The sequence below is a fragment of the Amphibalanus amphitrite genome, unplaced genomic scaffold (assembly GCF_019059575.1).
Source record: "Amphibalanus amphitrite isolate SeventyFive unplaced genomic scaffold, NRLGWU_Aamphi_draft 000789F_arrow, whole genome shotgun sequence".
In the NCBI taxonomy this organism is placed as follows: domain Eukaryota; kingdom Metazoa; phylum Arthropoda; class Thecostraca; order Balanomorpha; family Balanidae; genus Amphibalanus; species Amphibalanus amphitrite.
Window position 1 is genome coordinate 466 of NW_024882283.1, and position 24,394 is coordinate 24,859.

Here is a 24,394-nt window from a genome sequence, read left to right on the forward strand (position 1 = left end):
TCCAGATCACGTCTTACGAGGACTCTGTCCGTGCTGGTACTGCAGTGAGGACGACATGTTATTGTGTAGGGCACCTCCACCTGAGATGAACCAAAAACTTCTGGTCCTTCAACTCCGCCGATTTAAATCCGACCAAATTCTTTATATGGAGCGTTTTTTGGTAGAAGTTTAATGAACAACTTATCATCAGTAAAAACGGTCTTCAGTGCAAGGTACGAAGCTGATGGGCGATCATGGACAAGCAGGAGGCTGCACGTGCATGCGCGTGCTTTTGGACCCGCCTTGAGAAGGTCATCGACGCGAAGGGCGGTCAAATAGGATGAGGGATAGGTAAAAGGTGACCGATTGATGGGATGTTGTTAAAATAGTGCTTGGAGCTATATTTTTAAATTCATGACCAAATAATCCCGTTTGATATTTATTCCCGATTATGCTGCCCCACCCTGTACTTTCAAGAATGTGAAACTAAAAAGTACGCAACTCTTTAACCCGCGCCCTGCTGGGGGGGGGGGTGTTTGAACACCCCCCCTTGTGGTTTTTCGCGAATATCTCAAAAACGGCGGCGCGGAGCGCCGCCGTTTTTGGTACACCTTATCATACATCAATTCTACACATGTTGTTAAAATTTCAGACCAAGGTCATTCAAGGTCAGGTCACCAGGTCACTTGAAGTGACCTCACCTCATAAAAAGTTTCAATGTCTGTCATAGCTACACCAAGTGACCGATCGCTTTGAAACTTTCAACGATTGATAAGGGTAACAGTATCTATAAAATGTATATCTCTGAATTTTGATATCGGTGACCTAAGGTCAGGTCAATTTTGCGACCTCCCCATTATAAGTCAATGGGAGAAAATTGAAATGCTCCTCTTTTGGACGAAAGACATTATAAACACTCCCAAACACCGAATTACAAGTGGTTTAGACACACAGAACATAAAAATGGTGTCCGTGACCCTTGTTTATGCCCTGAGGTCATCTTAGGTCACGAATGGTATCTAACAGTTTTTCGCAAATAACTTTTGATAGAGGCATGCTAGAGCAATGAAAACGCCTTAGATGTGTTCAGCTCGACGATACGGATCGACTGATATGCAACATGACCCTTTCCGGTCAGGTCATGACCTTGACCTGAGGTCAAATTTTCAAGTTGACCTTTCAAGGTCAAGTTATAGTTCATTCGATGCGTCTTGACGAGAGAAACACGATGCCGGTAAAAGTAAGCTCGTACAAGGCTTGGGTCAAAAGTTATTGCAGAAAAACTGTTTCCGAAAAAATCGGCTATTTTTGCAGTTTTTGCCCCCTGCAGGCAAAACCGTTGACGTTAGGTCAAATCTGAGCGAATTACTCAGAAAGGGCGTTAATAGGGCTATCGAATGCGCTTTTCCGCGGCGCTGTAGCTCTATTGGTTCCCGAGTTATGCGTTGGCTTCTTGGAAATTTTCGACATTCGACCTGGAAATCGGCGAAATTTTGCCTTCAATGACCTCTGGTGACCTGACCTTTGACCTGAGCAAAAAATTGACCGAAGTGATTTCGTCATTATTTTTGACGCTCTTTCGAACGCCGCCTTCCGCGTATCGCTACGTGGCCCAGGAGCCGAGTTACTAGGGGGGGTGTTCAAACACCCCCCCCAGCAGGGCGTGGAAATCCAGGACCCCCAGCCGGGCGCGGGTTAATAGTTCTCCGAAAGTAATTGGCCGTCTTTTTAAATACCGTACCCGCTAAACTTCGGATATTCGTCCAAACAACATTACCCTGCATTCGCTCCAAAATCACCAGTGACTTTACGACATTGCTTGCTTAGCACCAGATGAGAAATGTCTCCGAATCTGCCCCCGAAATATATGACTAATGGTGTGTAACTGCATATGTGACCATTTTTTCCCGTTCGCAGCGTGCCTGTCTGCTGGCGGTGCCCAGTGTCGCGGAATACATTGACGAAGAGTCGGCGAGGAAACTGGTATTTCCCCGGGCTCGGGCGATTTACGAGAAAAACTCGATGGATCTGCCGGTAAGATACAACGCGCCGCTTGGGTAGATGATTTAAATTTGGTCCTGATCCAGTTGAGCAGGTGGCTGTGGGCCCAGTTGTGACACCAATACACTGGAGATGATTTTTTCCATGCTCACTATGCAATTATGCAACGACAGAACGGCAAAGAGCATCGAACGATCTCATACGGATTTGTGTACTGATGGCTGAGCCTGCGTGAACACTTCTGGACTTTCGCTTTGATTCTGGGAATCCTCATTTCAAAACCCTACCGAACCCTTTCAATTCCGTAATTCCCTGTTCCGCTCCGTATTCTGCTTTCTTTGTTCTCTCTTTCTGCATCCCTCGGCAGTAGACCCTCGTCGAGGAGTCACGTGTGTTTCAGCGCTGCCTAAGGTAAAAAACATCCGGCCGAGAGGGACCGTAGAAATCCCGGTCCCAGTCGTCAGACACACGGACATTGATACGGGCGCATCGCTAGTGCGACAGCACGCGCGCAAAAAGAGATAGGACTGTCTGTGCTGTGTCCGAGCGAAACAGAACACGTTTATTAATTTTGGAGGATATGATTGCCCGGACAGTGCACACATAAGAACGCAAATGCCTGTTAACCCGCGAGTTGCTGGGGGGGGGGGCGTTAAAGGGACTGTCCCACCTTAACATTAGAATTGAGTTGAGATAGCCATCTTGATGGGCGTTCTTTGAAAATCAGAGCCGTGAAAACCGTTTCTCCAGCAATTACTTCATCGCAAAGAAATTTGTGTTTGATTTTGACATCTGTGCAAATAAGTGCCACAATGTATTGGTATTGGCACTTAAAACCTGTGACGTTTCCGCCTTTTCCGAAGTTTCTGTATCTGTCGACTTGTTTTTATCGAAACCTTGAAAAATAACAACGCCTCCTTGAACAGCGCCCATTCGTTCCGGGTGGAGAAATAAATTGATATGCCAAACTAATTCTAATAGTCTTCTAATTCTTGTAGTATTTTTATTTTTGTATTTAAATAGTGAAGAGGCCGTCCTAAATGTGACTGAAGAATGCAAGAGCCATGAACTTATCAATGGCAGGTGTCAAGTTCAAGTGTGCAACTCTCTAAAATTAATCATAGTATCAAAATGATAAATGATTTGCTCACTGCTGTTTCAACTTTCAACTCCATAATCAAGACATGCTCTGAGAAGTCCACAATCTATTGATGGTGACAACTAAGGAAGAGACGATGAATGTTCACCTTTTTATTTCTGAGCATCCAAGACGACTAACCTTGAGCCGTTAAACATTGATAATACCCTGTATGCTGAAGTGTGGGTGGCCTGAGGTCGACCATGCCTAGTAAAGAACTGTTGTTTGTGTAAACACCATGCAGAGGTGTTTTGAAATAAATTTTAGTGATGTAATGTATCATTCTTTGAACTGAGTTGCTGATGGCGGATGAAAGCGGAAGTGCTGCATGTGTTTCCTGGGAGCAGATCCAGCTACTAACATGAGCATGGGACTGGGCCTTTGTACCACAGTCGCTGCGCTGCTTGTCAAAACCTAGGTAATGTGCCTTGTTAGGCCATGCTGTGCATTTTTTAAACCTTTAAGAGTAACTACTTTGTGATCATTGACACACATATTGCACCTGACAAACAGCAGCAAAATCACACCCCATCCTTACCTCTGTGCAGTGTCACCCAACAGACAACAGGGCTTCAAAACAGGCAGGTTCCGCATTCAAGTCGCTTCTTGCAACTATTTGACTAATGTTAGGACAATAGACGTGCTGTACAGGGAAGGCGTGTTCTGTGTAGCTCTTGAAAAATGAAGTCATGCCTAAAATTCAGTTTAGAATATTACAGTTACAAATAACTTGGATAAAAGTTGCAAAACATGAACTCTTGACTGGTCAGTTGAAATGTCTTGAGTCAGTGAACCACGCCTGGGCTGGAGGTGGTCAGTTCCCTGACTTGTGCGACCTCGGGCAGGAGCTGTGGTACTTGTACATGGACAAATTGAATAGGCCTAGATCATGTCGTGGCTGCAGTCCAAGACATGTTGACTAGTTGCTGTTGCTGCCGCCGCCTGCTGCTGCCCTGCGTACCGGCTGGCAGCTCACTGCTGGACTGTTTGCGCGCCAGGCATCCTACTGGACGAGTGGGGTCGGGTCGCAGATCTTTGAGAGTGAAACGTTTGGTCTATGTAAATGTAGCTGAAACTCTTACAAATAATCTAATAGAAAGGCAAAATTTCAGAGGACTCCATTGGTGTCTCAGTGGTGACAATCAGAACTTGATCAGAACTGTTATCATGCTGAATGCTGAAACTGAGAATAGGGCTGAGCTGGTGGGCTAGAATTTAATATGCAGGCTTACAAGGACCCCAGTTAATCCACAAATTTGTCAGACTTGCCTGTAGGCAAATTTATGCAGATGAAATGTTTCTGGCAGATAGCCCTGAGGCAAAATGCTATTCAAGCTTGTTCCGCAGCTCGTTGCATTCCACATGAGCCACTAAATCAGAGTCACACAACTCTGCCAAATGTGCTGAAAGGCCACGATTTTTCCAATAGGTAGGTAGGTATATTTATTATTTTTCACAGACACAACAAAAATACAAATGCAGTTCACTACAATTCATTCTGCTTCAATTACAATTGCTGGAATGTGTTTTGCAGACTTATTATATTGAATCTTGAACAGACTATATTATATTACTTTGCTCATGGGCCCAGGCCAGTACTGCAGAGTATGGCTCGCAGGTCGCCAAGGAGCACTGGCCCAACTCCCAAGCTCAAAATTGACACAAACCATTCAAACAGAGCCCGAAAATTCACACCAAAGGGGGCTGAGGCCTGAGAGAACACAAAAAATGCACCAAACCCCAAAATGGCCCCCAAAATGGCCAGTCAAAATCTGCACTGACCTCAAATCCCCACAATGCTACACATCTGCACCACAGCAAGCCAAATTCGCACCCCGCTACACTACATCCACACCACACTAGACCAAATCCGCACCGCACCACACTTAAATCCGCACCAGACGAGGGAGTCCGCACTGACAAAATCTAGACAAAATTGCCCCACTTTGCAGTCTGGCTCATGGCTATATCCATTGTGATTCTTAAGTCTGATTATTGAAGTTGAGCTCACTTCCATCATCCATGTGCCCAAGACATTGTGGGCAGCATCAATAATCAAACATCAATATCTTGCTTTTGCTTATTAGGGAGCATTCTATAACTTTTTAAAAATGATAAATAAGGCCTTGTTGATATTCTTTGCAGTTTGCGACCTTCTTCTGGACAAAGTTCAAGCTTCAATTTTCCAATTTTTATTTCAATCCTTTCCATGAACATTAAACATGTTTACCAATTTCCTGAGTTTATGCGCAATGTTTGTACTATTCGCGGCAGAAGCGTAACAAAACTTTGTGCCACCGATTTGGCAGCTAGGAAAAAAACTTTGCCCGATAAAAAAACAATCATATGACGTAATCGATCCAAAAGCTTTAAATTGGAATTTTTAAACAATTAGCCAACTATGGGCCGAATGTTTGCCAATTTCGTGTAAAGGGGCCCATAATCTATGTCTTGCAACACAAGAACAGTATATCAAAGCAATTTTTTGAAGGTGGGACAGTCCCTTTAAACGCCCCCACTTTTTTCGCCGGGCCATAGCATAAAAACGGCGCGCCGCAGGCGCGCCAAATTTTGGGTACCTGTAGGAAATTGATTGAAGTTTTTTGTGCCAAAGTTTCAAAAAAATCGGTCGGAATTTTTTTGAGATATCGAGGTTTTAGTGACGTCATAATTTCTGAGTTTTCGACCAAAAACGGCATATGTTCAAAAAATCATATAAAATCACAGAACAGACATATAGACATGCCGTAAACGCCATTAGACTGCCAATACCATGAACAATCAAATGGCTATCTCCGATTATTGATTATCGTTCCGCATTTTCCAAAATCTTGAACTGAATCTTGGCAATTTCTCGTGACTACTTCACGACCATGATACATGAATTTCTGAAATTGATCTTTTTGAGCCAACCACGTACACATATGATAAAATGAATGTCTTCATCGTGTTCTACGCTCCAAATTACCCATAAAACATGTGTCACAGGCTGCGAATATCAGTTTTGATTTTCGGGGATATGTGCCTACCCGGTTGACCTGACCTTGACCCTGACCTATGCTTGACTGACCCCTACATGGAGGTGACACTCTTGTAGGCCTTATATGATGGATTGTGCACCGTTTTGACAGAGTTTATGACGAGAGGCGCCCATTGCGAAGCCCTGAAATCCATGCTACTGAAAGCCCGATTTCAGGTGTTTGACCTGACCTTGACCCGACCTGTGACCTCAAAATTCAACTTAAAAGTACTCATCTGAAGCGTCTCGTCGCGCTCTTTCGTTTGCCGCCTCGTGCGTTTCGCTGCGCCTATTGGCTCTCGAGTTATCGACTGGGGGCGTTTAACGCCCCCCCCCCCCCCCCAGCAAACGGTGGGTGGCGAAATACCCCAGCAACTGCCGGGTTAAGAGACAGATCTGTGTCGCCATTTTCCGAAAATGCTCGTAATGCTCACCCGATACCCGATAGCGATGAAGTTGCTCTAAAACTGCAAAGAAGTGAGTATTTTCCAAGCTAGTCATATAACAGCACGGAGCACCAAGTTCTTAAGTCGTGCCTTGGATGTTTTTAAAAGATCAAAGCAAAGATTCATCCTTTAATGTTACATTTTTCTTTCGCAACGTCAACAACAACAAAAAACGGAAATATTCCAAAAGTCGCTTTGTAGCTTCTTAAACCAGACAACGCTTCAACTATCACCAGGTTATTCACTCGAGTAGGGATTGTGCTACAAACGCTGTCCCGTTAGCATCATCAAAGAGCAGTTGACAACAGCCGCTACTTCTCGTGCTCTAGTCATCTCTTTGTAAAGGAAACGCCGTCACCCGAAAGGCTGGATGGTTGTCGCTGAGCGGCTGCTCACCGCTAGCGGCGCTCACCGCCCACCCTCCACTCATCTTTTTACCCCCCCCAAAAAAAAAACCGACCGGTGGTCGCTCATCTCTCACCCACGGGCCTTCACCCACCGCCCACCGCTCACCGCTCACCGCTCGTCTACCGCCCACCACCCACCGCCCTCCATCCACCCTTAACTCACCTCTCACCTTTCACCGCTCACCGACAGACGGGCGACCACCTGTACCTCACTCGACCTCCTGTATCCTGTTACAGCCTTGTTTTGAGGGCCGCGCGCCGCCGCTGCGTGATTAAATTTGCACCGAGCAGGATGTAACTCTCGGTAAACAGAATGGTACGATATTGACAGTTGATAGGCGCCGGCCGCGGTGACCGCACACCGCGCGTTATTGAGCTCAGTACAGTCGGCGAAAAACGGATACGGGAGGATCTGCGTGGCAAGGTGAAATAATAAACATTTCTGTTCTGATATTGTGGTTTATCGGAACTGGTTGCGCTTGCTTGTAGCTGAGTGTTTTATTGTATCCGGCTGGAGCATTGATTAGGTTTTCTGGACAATATCAGTTAGAAGCATATTGTGTTATCGATAAACTTCTGCACACCGGTATGCAAATGTCGGTATGTTATTATGTATAGGGCTTGTCCTTCAGTATCTGCCACACAAACCAGGGATTCTGGTCCTTCCAGGTGACCCTGTACATGCTGTTGGCTCTGGAGAGGATTCTGGACAAGCTTGAGCGGCGCATCATCCTGGACGAGCTGCTGCCACTGCTCTGGGATGTTCGGCTTCAGGACCCGGACATCATTCAGGCAACCGTCAGTGAGTATCCAGATTTAGGGTCTGACCATGGTCACAAACAGCTATAGATACTAGCGTCAGTGTGTATCACGACATCATACACAATAGTCAGTGAGGTAAAGACAATCTATGCTTTGACTTCGTCTTTGCTGCCTTATAGCTATCTTTCCGCATAACAACGTGGGAGTATAAACAATCATTGCTCGAAAATACACTACCATTCAGTCACATCCCCGCCCTGCTCTGCAGACATATACCGGGTGATGCTGACGGACAACAAGAAGTACGGACTGAGTGTGAACCTGATGGCCACGCGGGTGATGCCGTCGCTGCTGCCGCTGACGATGAACGCCGCGCTGCACCTGGACCAGTTCACCAGCCTGCTGGAGGTCCTGCAGGAGATGCTGGACACGATAGACAAGTAAGCTGGCGCTCTGCAGGCCTGGATGTTACAGTTGTGCATGCCTGAAGACACATAAACCACCAAACACGCTTCATACAGCAGCGCGTTGTAAGATCACATCCTCAAATCCACTATCGTATGGAGAGACGGCGTATCGCGAGCCGAGGCCCTGCGGGGGTAGGCTGTACCGCAGGGCACTGCTGTAATGCGGCTCAGCCTACCGCCGCGCCGCTCCTCGGCATTTTCTTCACCGCGGTTGTCTTTTCTTTCAACAGCATAACATCGCGCGATAGCCAGCTGTAAGAAACAGGGCTAATAGGTAATTTGTTACACCTAAGTAGTATCTTACATAACCGACCTCTAATCTAAATAAACAAAGGTCTATGATTAAAGCTGTGCATCAATTGCCACTCAGAAACATTTCATGTCACTCATCTATCAGGAGCTATTTGCTCTTATTCGGAAACGAACTTCTTGTATAAGCCCTCATCTCTAACCTGACATTCCCATCTCTATCTTCCTCACGTATTCTTTTTGCTCTCCTGTTCATTTCAGTAACTTTCCACCTCTATCACCTACTGTTCTTTGCATTTTGCCACCTCTTTTCCTCTTCATTGATTTGCAAAGTGAGCCATGTTATGCAGTCGGATCTCTAAAGCGCCTTCCTCTCATTAACCCTCGCCCGTAAACGGCGATCTGCCACCTTCGCCCATGCAGGGGGGGGGGGGGTTGGTGCGACCCCCCCTTGGCGTTTGAAAACAGAGCGTCGTAGAGCTTAGCGGAAAAGACCAACGGATTGCTCTCGCCAAGATCTCGCGATTGGTGGTATATTTTTTGGTCCTAGGTCAACATTTGACCTACTTTTGACCGGTCAAAGGTCAAATTTTCGGAAAAATAGACTTTTTCAACTTTCCGCGGCGATTGCGGCAAAACGTTGGGAGATATCGACTTGAAACTTTCACTATCGTGTTCCTTGATCCATTCTCTATCGTTTGGTATGTATTTCGTTTCCCTAGCTCTAAAAATGGCGCGTTGGGAGCGCCGGAAGTCGGCAAGGTCACAGTCGGCGGCAGAAATTCGAAAAATCAAAATTTAAATTTTTGAAATCTGATTGTATTTTTGGATTTGGGAGGTCCATTTGCTCCCTATAGTAGCTAATATTGTTGCATATTCCCATTGAGGTGACAAGAATTAGCAAAATAGTGGTTCGGGCGCTTTTCAAAAATAGTACCGGACGCTGTTCCTCTTGTGACGTCATAGCTCCGTGACCTGACCTGACCCGGTCAAGTTTCTTATACCATATGATAGCCAATACTTGCCCTAACATGCATGGGAAGTATCATCACGATCCATCAACCGATGTCCGTACCACCGGCAGGAAGCCTCGGGCGTTGGCACTCAGTTTGTGAAAATCCGGCCGGAGGCTGTTCCCTTTGTGACGTCATAACTCCGTGACTTGACATGACCCGGTCAAATTTTTTTTATCAAAAGATGCGCAAGGCTTGCCCCATAAGGTACCCAAAATTTGGCGGCGCTGCGCGCCGCCGTTTGTGCACTATTTCCGAAAAGCCTCAGGAGGGGGTTGCACCAACCCCCCCCTACATGGGCGAGGGTTAAAACGGTAGGGGTGCAGTGCTCTCTTGGTTTCTTTGGGCATTGAGGAGGCGCAAAGGCAATGATGGTCGGCAATAGGTAATCCTTCGGCGTGAGCCGGATAACACTCGTGAGCTCCCTGGCGAAGTCAGAATAACTCCAGTTTCCACGGGGAAACATAACCGTTCGCTTGAGCCTGAAACATACGTTTTTGAAAAGACGCTTGAATGCTCCAAATGTTTCTAACTATAAAGGGATAAAAGCATGCCTTCATTGTCCACTAAGTGGCTTGAATGTGTCATTTACTACGCCTGTGCACCTATTATTTATCCAGTCCTTTTGGGTCCATCGATACGATGCTGTCACGGACTCTAATAGGCACGTGCTGGGGTGGTTTAGTGCGCGAACATTGTTTGTCTTTGGCGCCATTTTAGAAGATATTTGGTAGTTCATCATTTTGAGATTGACACTGGGTGACACGGTGTGTTATATTTTGGTCTTAATGGCTGTCTATTTTGGGGAACGTGCCAATGATATTAGAAGTTTGTGAAACTTGTCGGTAGGTCCGGCAGCGGCGCTAATCTACGGTCTCCGGCCGCGCCAGCCGCCGCCAGTCGATGCGGCAGACCCGGTCTAAATCCGCTGCCAGGCTGTCTTTAATCAAGCGGCCGACAGACAAATGGAAAACATGTTTAAAACACCAAACAATACATTACCTGCCGGGAAGATTACTAGGCAATCTCGATTAAAACTCAGATTCTGCCTGACTTTAGAATGGGACGGAGGAAAGCTTAATGTTGAAAGACCTTTATGTCAAGTTGAAAGACTGGATCACATCACGGTATGTGGGACAAGGGGAGCTAAGCCCTTGCAGTATAGGTTACCAATAATCTATTTATGTGTTTTCGTCGTATTCCCCCCCCCCTCTCTCTCTCTCTCTCTCTCTCTCTCTCTCTCAAAACTTGCCATTTATGTCATTTCACTTACACTCGCCCGTCAGGAGGGGTCAAAGTAATAAGCATCTACATAATCCCAGCCTCCCTATAATACGGTGGCCCACCTGTAGCGCCCCGATGTCTGCGGTCTGCTGCGGCCGTGCAGTGTGTCGTCACAGGCCAATCATCGATCACGATCGGACCACCAGTAGCGATCGGCCGACCGCGCCGCGGCTGGTCCCGTTTCGCCGACATTGCGTGCCACCGTGCGGCGCCTTCGAGAAAAACACCCCGGCCCCGATCTGTCCCGGATCATCAGCGAACATGTCCCCCGACATATTTACTACGGCGATGAGCGACTGTCACAGGACACAAGCTTATCCGCCGCGACGCCATTCCTTACATCAACATGGTGCCTGATTCAGATAAGGCTTCCTCTTTCTCTCACTAGCGGTGCCTAAGTATAAGGTCACTTGTGTGGCATTCCACACAAAGCATTTTTCCAAGCATCTTACAAAACTAAGCATCTCCAAACTAAAAATCAGAGTACCCAAGCACCGGCCACATTTCACTTGATCTAGCCAGGCGGCGAGGCTTTCGACTCAGTCCGTTTCCACCATTTCGGCGCCGGCTGGTCCGTCAGACAGCCCCGTGTCCCACTGAGGGCGGTCTGTGCCGCCTGCCGCCATTGGCAGCGCCGGTCGGGGGTGCTCCGTGGGTCGTCCATTAGAGTTTAACGAGACAGGCGTGCCGCGCCACAGGCGTCCCGGCGTGACACCGGAGACGGCCCAAACGGGGGGCCAGACTGCTGCCGAGGGACAGTGGCAGAGTGCATTGGTAGGGGCGATTCAGTTGTGAGGTAGCGGACGGACAGTTGTTAGCTGCAAACATCTTTGAAGAGTTTCTGATGATCGTGCGACGCCAGACAAAACGCATTTCTGTTCCACCAGATACATTTCATTTCGCTTATGTCATATCTGATCACCCCAACGCACGTGAAAACATATGCACAAGAAAGGGAGAGGGAAATGACGTATAGAAAGTGAGAAAGAAGGATAGGGGGTGAGCGTTCTACATCTGTATCTGTGAAGTTATTCCTATCTATCCATTTCAGTTATTCTATGTAAATACTCGTAAAATGACCGGCTCTGATTCAGCATTTCATCATTTTGAGACGCCATTTAAAGTCATCTTCAGACAGAGATCACAATGAATTGATTAATGCAGCAGCCATCTTGGAGTTGAAATTGAGATGGGCTGCAACATTTTTTTTTTGTGAATTGTAAAATGATATAAAATGACAAGGCATAGTAAGGAAAAGCAATTAGCAGACACAATGAGCTAGATGTTGCCAATTAAAGCAAGTTGAGAGCCCTTTGTAACATCGTTTGCATATTTAGGGTAGCTGTTGACTACATTATCTCCGAAAGGTTTCATCGCAGAACGAGAAAAAGAGTCACTGAATTTGAGAGTGCAATCGTATAACTGAAAGCTGTAGGTATACTTTAGTAATTGCAAAGGTCATTCTGTCCATTGCTTTTAATAAAATGAGATAAATAGCGCAACTAAATGAAAATTATTATATTACAGCCTTCCTGCAACCTACTCTACAGCGACATATATTTCACCTGAATCTTTTTTTTCTATTCAAGATGTATAATGTATAAAACTCCCGCATTACATCACAAACAAATCACTCCAGCCGACATCACTACACATGCCTGATGGCAATATTTGACGACTTTTATCATTCAGGCATCATGCATCTCACATATCTGCCCTTCTCTTCCCGCCAGGAACCAGCGGAACAAGCTGAAGCTGGACGACCTGGTGCTCAACTCTCCGGACCACCGTCGCACACCGGCGTTCCGACACCACACCTCGTCGGACAACATGGCGGCCGTGACTACATCGGGTACGCCCAGCTTCCATATTCCCAACCTGCGCGTCGAGTTCCGGCGCAAGACCAACAGCGCCGAAGACTTCAGCCGCAAGAGCAGCGGCTCCGCGGGCTCTTGTGAGTGACGGCCCGACGCCGGTCAATGGGCCCGCCGCGGCCGGCGATAAACCCACTGAGGCTGCCACGGTGAGGCTGCGAACGCATTGCGACACATCCTGAACAGCTGCATAGGTTTTCGCCATTTGCGTCGCAGTTGTTCATGGCTCGTCTGCGAGGTGTGAAGGTCACGCCACGCCCCCGGGCATCATCTGCATGATGCAAGTGACAGGGTGGTGCCATCCATTTCATAAGTGCGCGCCGTGTTGTGTTGCACCTCGTGCCGGAACATCTGACAGGCGGCACCCCACCTGCCGTGACAGGTGACAGTCAGCCGCCCGCCGATCCGTAAAGGCCGACCACATTAGCGCGAGTAAAACAAAAAATCCTTTGGAAGCGCAAATATGAAAACAATTGATTTCGCTCTGTTTAGCCTCCGTCAGTCCTGATAAGACAAGAATAATTTTTAAGCAAAATTTAAGATCTCGTGATTCTCCGTTAAATATCAATTACATCTCTCTTGTTCAGTGAAAAAAGTCCAGATCTGTTGAAGGGGATAGTTAACCCTCGCCCTGGCAGGGGGGTCGATGCGACCCCCCCCCTAAGGTTTTTCGAAGATAGCGTAAAAACGGCGGCGCGCAGCGCCGCCAAATTTGGCACAGCCTATGGGGCAACCTTTTTACATATGACCTAAAAATTTCAGGTCCGAGTGACCTTAGGTCAGGTCACCAGGTCAGAAAAACCGGTACAAGGTCATGGTCAAATTTCAATTTTCTTTTTGCACCTGTCCAACTCACAGTTTTGCACTGATTTCCTTCAAACTTTCAGGATGTGCTAAGTTCACCGAGTTGTATAACATATAGTTCGGGTTTTTTGAGGTCACTGACCTGAGGTCAGTTAGAGGTCATGACGTCGTAATGTTAAGCCTATGGGAAAATACTAAATTCGGAAAATACTGGAGATATCCGCTTCGTTTTATCACTTTTGTGCTTTGAAACCACAGTACTTAACAGCAGGTCACTTGGTGCTTCTTTGTTTGGTGTACTTATCCATGGGTCAGGTCAAATGAGGTCAACTGAGGTCAAATGACGTTTTTGCCAATAACTTGGCATATAATGACGCTAGAGCTTCAAAAATGGTATCATTGTGTTTCTGGTGATCAGCCAAATCGAACGATATGCGATATGATGCAATTTGGTCAACTTTAACTTAATTTATTAATTTAAGTTTACTTAAAATTTAAGAAAAACTTTAAGTACACTTAAGCAAGCTAAAAAGTATATCATTCGACGCGCCTTGACGTGCTGAGTTCACTGGTGCTTTTCTTTTTGTTCTATCTTAATTAGATCAAAAGTTATAAGCGAAAAACTTTTGACCTGTTTTTAGCGAAATTTTTACATTTATACCCCCAAAACCCCCCTAAATATTGACCTAGAGCAACCAAATTTGCACAGGGGCGAGAACTCCAGGGGGCCAACCTACCTACCAAATTTGGTGTTTCTAGGTGCCATAGGAGCCAATCGCGAGGGGGGTCGCATCGACCCCCCCTGCCAGGCCGTGTTATGAAAAATGCCCTGCCAGGGCGAGGGTTAACATAGGTATCCAGGAATGGTCGATATATTTTTCTGGCACGTAAGCCGGGTCGGAAGTCGTTTGAAACGCTACAGCTCGTCAAGTTATCCAACATGTCCCCGATTTCCATAATGGTTAGGATCTACCCGGACGGTCAACTCCAAAAGCCCTTGCAACTTCCGCTGAGTGAACTGTTAAGCTATTAAGTTAGCCGTTGAGTGTGCTGCGTTTGACGCTTCTGCCTCTCATAACGTCGTTGGAGTTTAGAGCGGCACTCGAGACGGGGAATATCAGACATCGGCGCAGTGGCAGTCAGGTGATCAATCTTCATAGAGGCGCAATAGCTAAGTGACAATCTTTAGACTGTATAGATATGGGTGACGATACTAGCGCGGTGACAGTTCGGTAGCGGGAGAATCTGGGCTGGAGATATGACAGTTTTGCAACAGTGTAAGGGAAGAAAGGACGAGACTTTCAAATAACAGACCCAATCCACTTGTAAGGCAGCATATACCTTCAATGTTTAGTTCATACTAAGGGCAGTGGCTGCATGTGATCGCAATTCACTTGTACATAAGTCAGCCACACTTGCACACAGTTGAGCGCATATGGGATTTCCCTGTGTCTGTCGTGTCCCGCTAAGTGCGTACGCTCTGCACGGTTTTATGATGTGATCCACAGGTAAGTGGAAGTACAGTGCTCCTGCTCTTCTCAGAATTGCAGCCAGCTTTGCAAAGTCGCCGCGGCACGCCAACGACCCCCGGGTCGAACTTTGGTTCCAGAGCGCTGAAATGTGTGCGTCTGTGAGATGAAAAGTTGGTGCGCCAGCCCGAGCCTCCTCCGGATGTCTCCCTTTGGGGACAGAGGATAGGTCCGAACAATCTCCACTCTCAGAGGACGGATTCAACTCGTAATTCCGCCGCCGGCTGCCGCTGCAAGTTTCAATTTAGCTGGTATCTGGTTGATCCTCGGTTACATCCCCGTCTGCTATTTGCAGCGCAGTAAACACATAAAGAGCGCTGCTTCTTCATCGCCTTCGAATCAGAGATAGCCACGTCAGGAGCGATTTATATGCAAGTGAATCAAGGGACTGAAATACCAAAACAAGGACGGGAAAATACGATTTTTGGTCGAATGAAAATCTAAAAAGAAAAAGTACCTATTTTTGCTTTCATGGCAAATATGTGTCCAAAGATAGCATGTAACAAATTTGGCAAAGGAAACAAATAACTTACAAGCAACTATAATGCATGTGTTTCTTGTTCACGCTCCCTCTCTCTCTTCCCTCTCCCCTCTGCCCCCTCCGTGCCTCTGCCGGCGTTCCGCGGCCGATTACTGGCCGGCCAGCTCATTACTCGCCCTATGATGACGCGCCGGCCCGGTTTAGACCCCCCCCCCCCCGTGGACGGTCCGTGTGCTCATATCACGGCCGGTGAGCACACATGTGCACCGTGAAATGGGACTCACGACCGCGCCCGGCACCGCCCGGCTGGCCTCCGCCACGGCCCCCTAACCCTCCCCCACTGCCTCTGGCAAGCTGAGGTTAAAACGGGTTCACCATGGTCTGAGACTGACAGGTGACGTTACAGGTGATTTGACCGAGCTGCATTAACTAGCTTTTAGTAACGTTTTGAATGGTTAGTTAGTGTTTTTATGAATATTGTCTGGATAGTTTCCGCCCTTAATTCTGTACGTATGGTGTGTTTTAAGTTCGTTTTTTTTTTTAGCCGACAACGAGTATTATGCTTGTCGACTGAACGTATCTGTATTTTTGTTTGATGGTAAAATGTTAAGTGCGAAATGGCAGCGAATACTGTTCACATAACCTGTAACGTTGCTCCCCCAAAGAGTTTTGCAGGCTGCCGGTTGGTAGTGTGCAAAATCCAGCACCCCACCCATCACCCCGTAGCCATGCAGCCGTCCCGCGCTGGTCCCTGACCGCGCGCCGGCCGCCCCGTCAGGCCCGTCGTCACCGGACAGCAACCTGTTGCGCGTCCACTCGGCAATGATCGGCCGCCGACTGTCCGACAACGAACTGCTCAACCCGCCCAAGATCCGCGTCGGCTCCTACTCGTGCGGCTCTTCGGCCAGCGATCTGCGTGTCGGTGTGCTGCCCATCCGGAGACATTCGTCCACGGGGCCGAACGAGAGGCGCCAGTCCGTCTTCAGTATCTCGCCGCCCACGGTAAGTGATTTGGAGGGCGACTGTGGCACCGGTCTGAGAGCAGCTGTCTGATTACTCCGTGGGCTGGTGGATGTGATTGGGGCGAGGGCGGTTCATTGTTGTGAGCACATCCATACATCCTCGTGTTGCGACTAACTGTGGGTGTGGGTGGGCTGAGGTGGAAGCGCCGGGGCGAGCGGCGCCTCGCCTGCACGGCTGCATCTCGGCTCTGAAAGCGCCGCCGGCACCGTGCCATCGATCGTCGCAGTGCGCCGAGCCGGCCGCTGATTGCGCGTCGTGTATTTCTGTCAGCCGGCCGGCCAAGCCGCGCCGGATTTGTCCCCGAGGCACGTCACATCAGCGCCCGAGCGCCGACCATACCACATCCGCCGGCGAGCGGCGTTCGTAAAAACGCCGCCAGCCGCGCCGCGCGGCCTCTTATAGCTCTGTAACAGGCAGATATGACGTCACGCTGACGTGGGTGAAAGGCAAGGCTTTCCCTGAGGCGGCTCCGACGGCCGCTGCTGTAAGCCCGAGTGGAGAGTCGTCCACTCGACTCGCGGCCGACTGATCCCCGGCTAGAAACACCCTTTATCACGAGTCCCCTCGGAATGTAAATACCCCACAAAATAGACATAACATTATGCGGTCGGATAAACAATCATCATATTTATCTGCCTCAAAGCACACAAATGTAATCGCGGTATCCGATAACATAGGCTACTATATTTCGCCAGCAAGGCTTAACCCATAGGCTGGTCGATGCATTCGGGCAAATATCTCATTCATCACTGGTCCGCGAATCCTCTCCGCAAATCAAGTGCGCGAAATCATCGACTTTTGTGTCATGTTTCCGCCTTGTCCCTGGCGTCTGTGCAAAACTGCCATCATATAATCCACTGGGACAGAAGTGACGTTTATAACGCCTCATCTGACCGGCCCCGGCCGGCCCTAACGCCACTGGGGCCGACGTGAGGCGCCGCGGGAGCAGATAAGGTCGCCAGCAGCCGACGGGAGGACTCAATCTGGCGGTGGGCGGCGTGATTGCCGGCCGCGCCAGCTCTTTGGGCTGTCGCAGCTTCGTGCCAGCCCCATTACTGGCGCGGCACAGCTGCCGAAAGCATCGGCTGTCCGGTGCAGGCCTCGGGCCGGGCCTCAGACTGGGCGGGCCGGGATTGAGCCAGCCGTGGCCGCCACCCTTAGAATGTCCAGGGCTCTTACAAGCACAGGCCATAGCTGTAGCCGTTGTCTTGGCTTCAGAATCAGACCCGGTTCTGTCACAGTCCGGGGTCCAGTTTCAGTCTAATCTCCTCTTCGATCTGTCTCAGACCCAGCCCAGCGCCAGAAATGGTGAACAGAGCCCTCCGATATCGGTTACCGGACCTGCTTCCCTGTCGGTACCGCCCTGTAAGATACGCGTCAGGTTCGTTTGTTGACCGAGGTGCTCGGGCAGCCTCCGGTGGGTATTTAGCGCCGCTGGACTGGCACCGAGGAGTGTATCGAGCGGCCGGGTCAGCGCGCCCGATCGATTGTCCAGGGGTGTGCCCTGCCTGCAGCCGGCCGGAGAGGGGCGCCGGCCAGGTCACGGCCGGTCGGCCGCACCAGCCCGGCCGCACGCAGATCGATGCCGTCCCAGCTCGCTCAGGTGGAGCCGGTCGGCCGGCGGCGCTCGAGCGGCGCGCGTGCACGGCCCGAACAGAGCGGCGCAGCGCACGGCGCACGGCGCACGGCTCGGGCTGCAGCGCAAGGTGCGTGCGCGTGCGCGGCGCACGGCCCCATTAGTGTCGACTACTGGCTGAAATCGGTTCGGATCGACCGGTTGGCGCCGGCCGGCTACCGGAAGGGCTCACTTCCGGCGGCGCCACGTGGGCGGGGCCAGCAACAGGTGGGGTTCGGGGACAGAGAGCCGACGACGGAGCCGACGACCAGCCCGGCCGATCCGCGGCTCCGGGCGGAGGGTGCTGGGTGTTCCGCGGACACACAGGTCACGGGGCGGCTCTTGGAGCCTCTCTCTGTCGGCATGACACGACCGGACCTTGAATGGCGCGGAATAGAAACAAGTTGGAGCCCTAGAAAATGCATTTGAGTCAAAACTCATTATCTTTTTGAAGTAGGGAAATCCTTATCAATTCAAAGGCAAACATTGCGCTATGAAACATTTTCGAATAAAACTGAGCCTTGAAGAATCATTGGTATTTCTATAAGTAGACACAAGGGATATAAAGCTTTGCTTATTGCTAACACGCTAACAGCATATCCACCTTTGCTAATGTCAACTTATTGTCACAGCTCAGCCAGCGTTATGCCCTGGTGAGTTAGTGCTGCTGAAATCGTAGCACATGTTTCTATTTTATCACTTCTACTCTTTATTCCTCTTTTACATATTCCACACAACGTATGGCATTGCTAGCTAAAATCATGCGTACATTTTTTCCCCATTGCATTTGGGAATTGGTAGTCTCTCTAGCTATTACAAATCATAGTCTCTTACTTCTTAGCGTTTTTTTTTTTTTAGGCATGGGCATGATTGAAAAAGTTGTGGAACAAACCATGACTGATGACTCTAAGTTCCAAAGCTTGATACCTATCAAACCAATGCGAATGTGAATCATGAAAATATATTTTGAAGAAAAAAATACAATGAAGAAAATGTAACTAGCTGCTTTATTAGTTGTTCAGTGTGTTAACTTGGGTGGCTAGTTAAAGTCAGACGTTTTTGGTGCATCATCAAAAAGTCAATTTTGCCGCATGAATTTGTGCTAATATAGTCAGGAACAGTAAAGTAAATTTTCTATGTAGGACGTAGGGACTTCCTATTTCAACTACGAGAGAATACAACTTGGAGACATGTCTTTCATGTTTTTTATTTTATGGTAAATAGGTGCAACTGAACATATACAACTTTACAGATACGCATGAGTTCTCTCAAATGTATGACATATGGCTGCTTATCTTAACCCTCGCATGTGTAGGGGGGGTCGGATGGACCCCCCCATGGTTTTTCGCGAATAACTCGCGTAAAAAGGGGCCGATCGCGACGAAACTTTCAGTACACTCGCAATGATCAATTTGACACCTACCCTGAAAATTTCATGACCCTGACCCAAATGACCTTTGACCTGTGACCTCTTTTCCGAGACCATGTTTGGCCGGAATCGCGATTCGGCGTACGTCGGCTCGCATTAGCCGCGCGTTTGCAAGCTTTTCGTGGTTTCAAACGTTCAAACATGTGATTTGATGTTGCTCCCATGCATTAGGGTGGGTGTCAAGGTCACCTGAAGGTCAGGTCAGGTCATTGACCTTTGGTGACCTCGGGTGACCTCGGTTCACTTTTTCGAGTTTTACATGCTTCTAGGCTAGTTTTTGGAGCTGAATTCGAATTTAGCAACCATTTGAACATTTACGAAGTAGTTTTGGTGCCTTCGTAACATGTTACGAAGCTGTCGGAGGCGGTTGACACGTACTACGAATACCCGTCACGACGCCTACTGATTGAACTGACCTGACCTGACCCTACCTGGTCTAAATGCTTAAAGACATCATCTGTGATCAAAACTAACACGATTTTCGTGATCAGCACCCCGAAAAACCCCTTAGCAGCCACACTTTACGACTTTCTAATAGGTCCCGATTTTCCCGACTTTGGGTCATTGACCTGACCTGGAAGGTCAACCAATGACCTAGGACCTTAAAATTGGGTATCATCGGCTTCCTCTCGTCACGGGCAACACGCTCGTTTTTTTCAGCGAAGCTCTAGCTCGATCAGGGGCCAAACGGCAAGGGGGGGGGTCCAACCGACCCCCCCCCCCTACACATTAGAAGCTGGAAAACGCCGCACACATGCGAGGGTTAAAAGGCATGTATTATTTTCATAATTCATAATCAATGCTTGCACAATTTGCAATGTAGTTGCATGATAAACAATTTATTTACACACAAAACTTTTGTGTATTTAAGCCAAAACTCATCCCAGAAAATTTGCCACATTCTTTGGTCTTTGGTGGACTAAAACAAGAACATTTTACTTGCGTAAAATTTTCATCTACACATAATTTTTACGAGCACTCGAAAGAATAAGCTATAGATTGTCACGCTGTATACCATTCTAAATGCTGATCTATATTTCAAATTCAATGTCTTGAATGGCTATGCTAGATCATCATGAACACAGATGCACAATCAGTATTGGAGTGCTTTTACCTGTTCATCTGTCCAGTTTCCTTGCGTCCTCTTACACATCCTCTTACACTCACCTGACTGGAGCCGTAAATGGGCGTTTGTGGCTACCTGGATAATTATAAACAATAAACAAATAAACATTTTTTTACTTTCACAAATTCTTCCCTCCATTTTTTATCCTCTTCCCTCCAATTTTTCGCCACACATCTAGTCCTTTTAAGTTTTAACGTCCCTCGTCGCCCCTCTCGGAAAAGCCCCTCCCATGTGCCTCTCTCCCGGAGGAGTCTGCTGACCTCGCCCCACTGTCCGCAGTGCGGCTCGATGCCCAACACCAGTCTGTCAGTGCCGCCCAGTGCCGGCGCCGGTCTCCGCCGCCAGTCAGCCTGCGGCGGGGGCCTGGCCGGCTCCTTCAAACAGCGCCGCAGCTCCTACGTGCCGCCCGGCGCCGGGCTCACGGGCGGCGGCGGCGGCGGGGGCGGCCTGCTGCACCAGCTCAGTGCGGGCATGGTGAGTCCCGCGTCGGCGCCGGCGCAGTCTCCGGCCTCTCCACGCAGGCCTTCCCAGCGAGGTGGGTGCCGTCCCCCCCCCCCGACCGCTCCGTCCGCATGCTGTCGCTTTTGTCCGTGGCCGATTCACGCTTGCTCAACTGTATGCTGCTGAAGTGGTTGGATTCGTGAACAGCCTGAGCAGGGGCTGCTGGCTGACAGCATCACACACCTGTTTTGTCGGCTTGCCTGGCGCAATGGCGGCGGCTGGGCTTGTTTGGCTGACCCGCAATGTTTATGAACTTTGGGCATCAGCAACAGGCCGGTGAAACCCTTGATATTTGTGGTACTTAATTGGGTTGGCTGCTGGTGGTGTAGTATTGCTTCAGTGATGTATTTTTGAAAGCAGTTTTTTTTTTTTTTGCTGTCACGTCTGCTTTGAATGCTTATTATTGCCTACCTTCATGAGTGCAGCATTAAAAGTAGAGATCTGCGTAAATGAAGCAGACATGCACAAAACCTAAATATGAAAGCACGCTTGCATATTACTTATAAAAGAAGCACGATGTACTGAGAGTTTATTTGGAATCTCATTTCCATTGTGTCAAAGCCTTACGAAAGGCTTGACACAAACGTGTTGCCTTGTTCGCCTTCGAATAACAAAAAGTGGCGAGAAAACTGCCATTTTTCCAGAAGTTGTAAACATCCAATTTACTACTTCATATCTCAGGTGCTCTTATTAACTTTCCAAAATCTAGTTTTCACTCAATTAGCATAGTAATAGCGAAGGCTGTTTTAATTTAACCCATGTTCACTAGCAGTAGTCTAAATATGCATGCAGTTACTGAATGCCAGTCTTACCGTTAGGTGTCACGCTGGTTGAGAAAACGACTTTTTAAATTGTCTCATTTTTACTGATGAGCATTTTGATAGTGCTTGCCATTATGCCATCACAGTGATCAAACAATTCCGTAATTTGAATTCAAAAATATTGCAATGGTAATAATAATTAGTAAATCGTTTGTTTGCATTTCGGAGACAACAATATTCAGAGCAGATGCGCAGGTCTTGACGTCTGCATCCGATTGGGAAATTCAATGCGGCTATCGGGAGAATTCATAAGCCAAAATGAGCCATGCCAACATAATCATTTTTTCACCCGAGCTTCAGCTTTTCGGTGCCTTCAAAGGTAGGGTTGCGATATTGACCATCTTCTGCACCTGTTTCAGTACCAACTATTCAACGGCAAGTGATGGACTGATGTCCGCGTCCATTTTCCGCCTCCGGCCTTCGCTGGCCGTCAGGATGATGAAGACGAATCCAAACCAACGGCTACAGCACCACGAGAACTCGGCGACAATAGCTGGGGTTGGGTGGTCGGCGGTGACAGCGAGCAGATGTATATCGGTGACCGAGGTCAGGCGACCTCTCGGGGTGACAGCTGAACCCCTGCAGCGGTGAGAACCATCAATATCGATAACCGTCGTGAGGAACGTGACGGGATGTAGCTGTGAAAGTGATGGAGCGCATGATGGTTGACCGAGACAACTCTTATCAGGATGATGGCGCCAACAAGAGTTGCTTATATGCCGACCTTCTTATCGTACTTAAATGGTATCCAACTGAGGCCATCCCATTCATCCACGATTATAAATCATATATGTGATAATGTAACGCGCGACCCTGCGATAGACATAGGCAACCCTTCCGCAGCCGAGCAGATACGGCATTGAGGCAGCCGATTGAGCCGATATAATATATCCTGGCCCCTTACTGTGAGCAGTACGACTGTGATCAGCCAGGATAGGACGAATCAAACCGAATCCAGTCTGCGATGTGGCTGAACTAACTATCGCATGCGTCATCGGATCAAGCGCTTGGTGGAAAACGATGGTGTGACGAATCGGCCGAGACCCTGTACCAGAATCGAATGGTGTCTATCGAAACCACGTTCAATGTCCCAGTTAGAGTGCTAGCGAGCATGTGTGGGTGTTTGTGTTTGGCGTGGGAGTGTGCGTATGGGAACAGCCGCTCTCGTTTGTGTGATTTGACGATAGCGTTTCTGTGCTGAAAATGAAATCAGTGTCTCGAACTGATGCATTGGTGTCCGTATATGTGTGGAATAGAACGTTTGTGCTCAGAGTAAAACGATACGAAACTGACCCTTGAAATGATTAGATACTAGCAGATGGGGAACCCTGCCTGTGATTTTTGTGCAAACTGTCGCGATCTGCGTCGGAAAATCCCACTCTGCCGCTGGCCAATCGAGGAGACTGCGGTCAACGCACGGTGTTGTGTCTCATCTGTCCACTAATGTTACCGATGATTGTCTATCGGCGCTGCTCTATACTGCTCTCGGAAATCTGGCACCGCCAGAGTTTGTGATAGCTCTCTCTGCTAACTGTGCCCCGGAATGGAGCCCACACTCCGCGTGAGCTGTCCACTGTCGGTCTGTGACGAGCTGATGACCCGGCTAAATATGGCCGTCGGATGGTCACCCCCTCGGGTGGGAAATGCGCGAGAAATGTTACTCTGTCCGTTGTTGGTGTTACGCGCCGAGGATGGCTTTGGATGTGATCATGTAAACCGTCTGCTTAGAGTGGTGTCTTCACGTACCATCGACTGGTGTGTCCCGCTGTACATAGACCATGTGTAAGAGCGAGGACAATTTTCTGTCCTACATTTATCATGTAAATAAATGATTCAAATATATAAAGCATGAATAGTGTAAAAGTTTTGTTCGAATATGCGGTCTAGGTGCATTCCTTACATTGCCCATTTTGCTAGCATGTGCTCTGAAACATCATCACGACAAGGGAGCAAATAGACGAGTGAAGAATCCATTATCAAATTACGAAATATGACAGTCTCGCTGTGCGGCGAACCTGCACTATGGTAGACTGTGCCGTCGTACAGTCGTGTGATGCGGGACAGCCTACAATCCAGTAACCGCAGACCGCAGCGCTGCTCGCCATTAGGCCGTAGCAAAAGTAGAAAACTTTCTTTCGCACCCTGACACCAAAAACGACCGGAGTAAACGCATGTGCATTGATCCGGTTTTTACCTCTTACTTTTTTGTTTTTCTTTGCTTATTGACCCTTAGTTTTCATTTTAATAGCTTTGCTAGATCTTTCGACGACCCACCTTTTTGTATACAGGCTTAGGTGTGAGGTGGTGGGGAAGGAGGTAGAAATGCCCCTTAGTCTCTCGTGGTCGAGTTTACCCCACAGTTCCGGCCGGGTAAAGACGCTGTTTGTGGTTGGCGTAAACACAGTCGGTTGCTCCCAATCACCCGC

The 24,394-nt window shown here is 48.4% G+C and overlaps 1 protein-coding gene across 7 annotated transcripts; it reads left to right on the forward strand.

Annotated features, from left to right (window-relative positions):
• The first annotated feature begins 1,899 nt into the window (after positions 1 to 1,899).
• Positions 1,900 to 23,831, forward strand: LOC122366183 (SCY1-like protein 2). 7 transcript variants are annotated; one of them, XM_043338127.1, is made up of 8 exons: positions 1,900 to 2,013; positions 7,660 to 7,792; positions 8,021 to 8,192; positions 12,499 to 12,719; positions 16,232 to 16,455; positions 18,724 to 18,744; positions 20,926 to 21,181; positions 22,328 to 23,825. In XM_043338127.1, exons 1-8 carry the CDS (start codon positions 2,002 to 2,004, stop codon positions 22,357 to 22,359), a joined length of 1,071 nt encoding a protein of 356 aa, XP_043194062.1. In that variant the 5' UTR covers positions 1,900 to 2,001; the 3' UTR covers positions 22,360 to 23,825. The 7 variants fall into 7 exon arrangements, with proteins under 7 accessions (XP_043194062.1, XP_043194064.1, XP_043194066.1 ...); XM_043338129.1 differs by having other exon boundaries at positions 20,926 to 21,120; XM_043338131.1 differs by having other exon boundaries at positions 12,499 to 12,617.
• Positions 23,832 to 24,394: the final 563 nt, after the last annotated feature.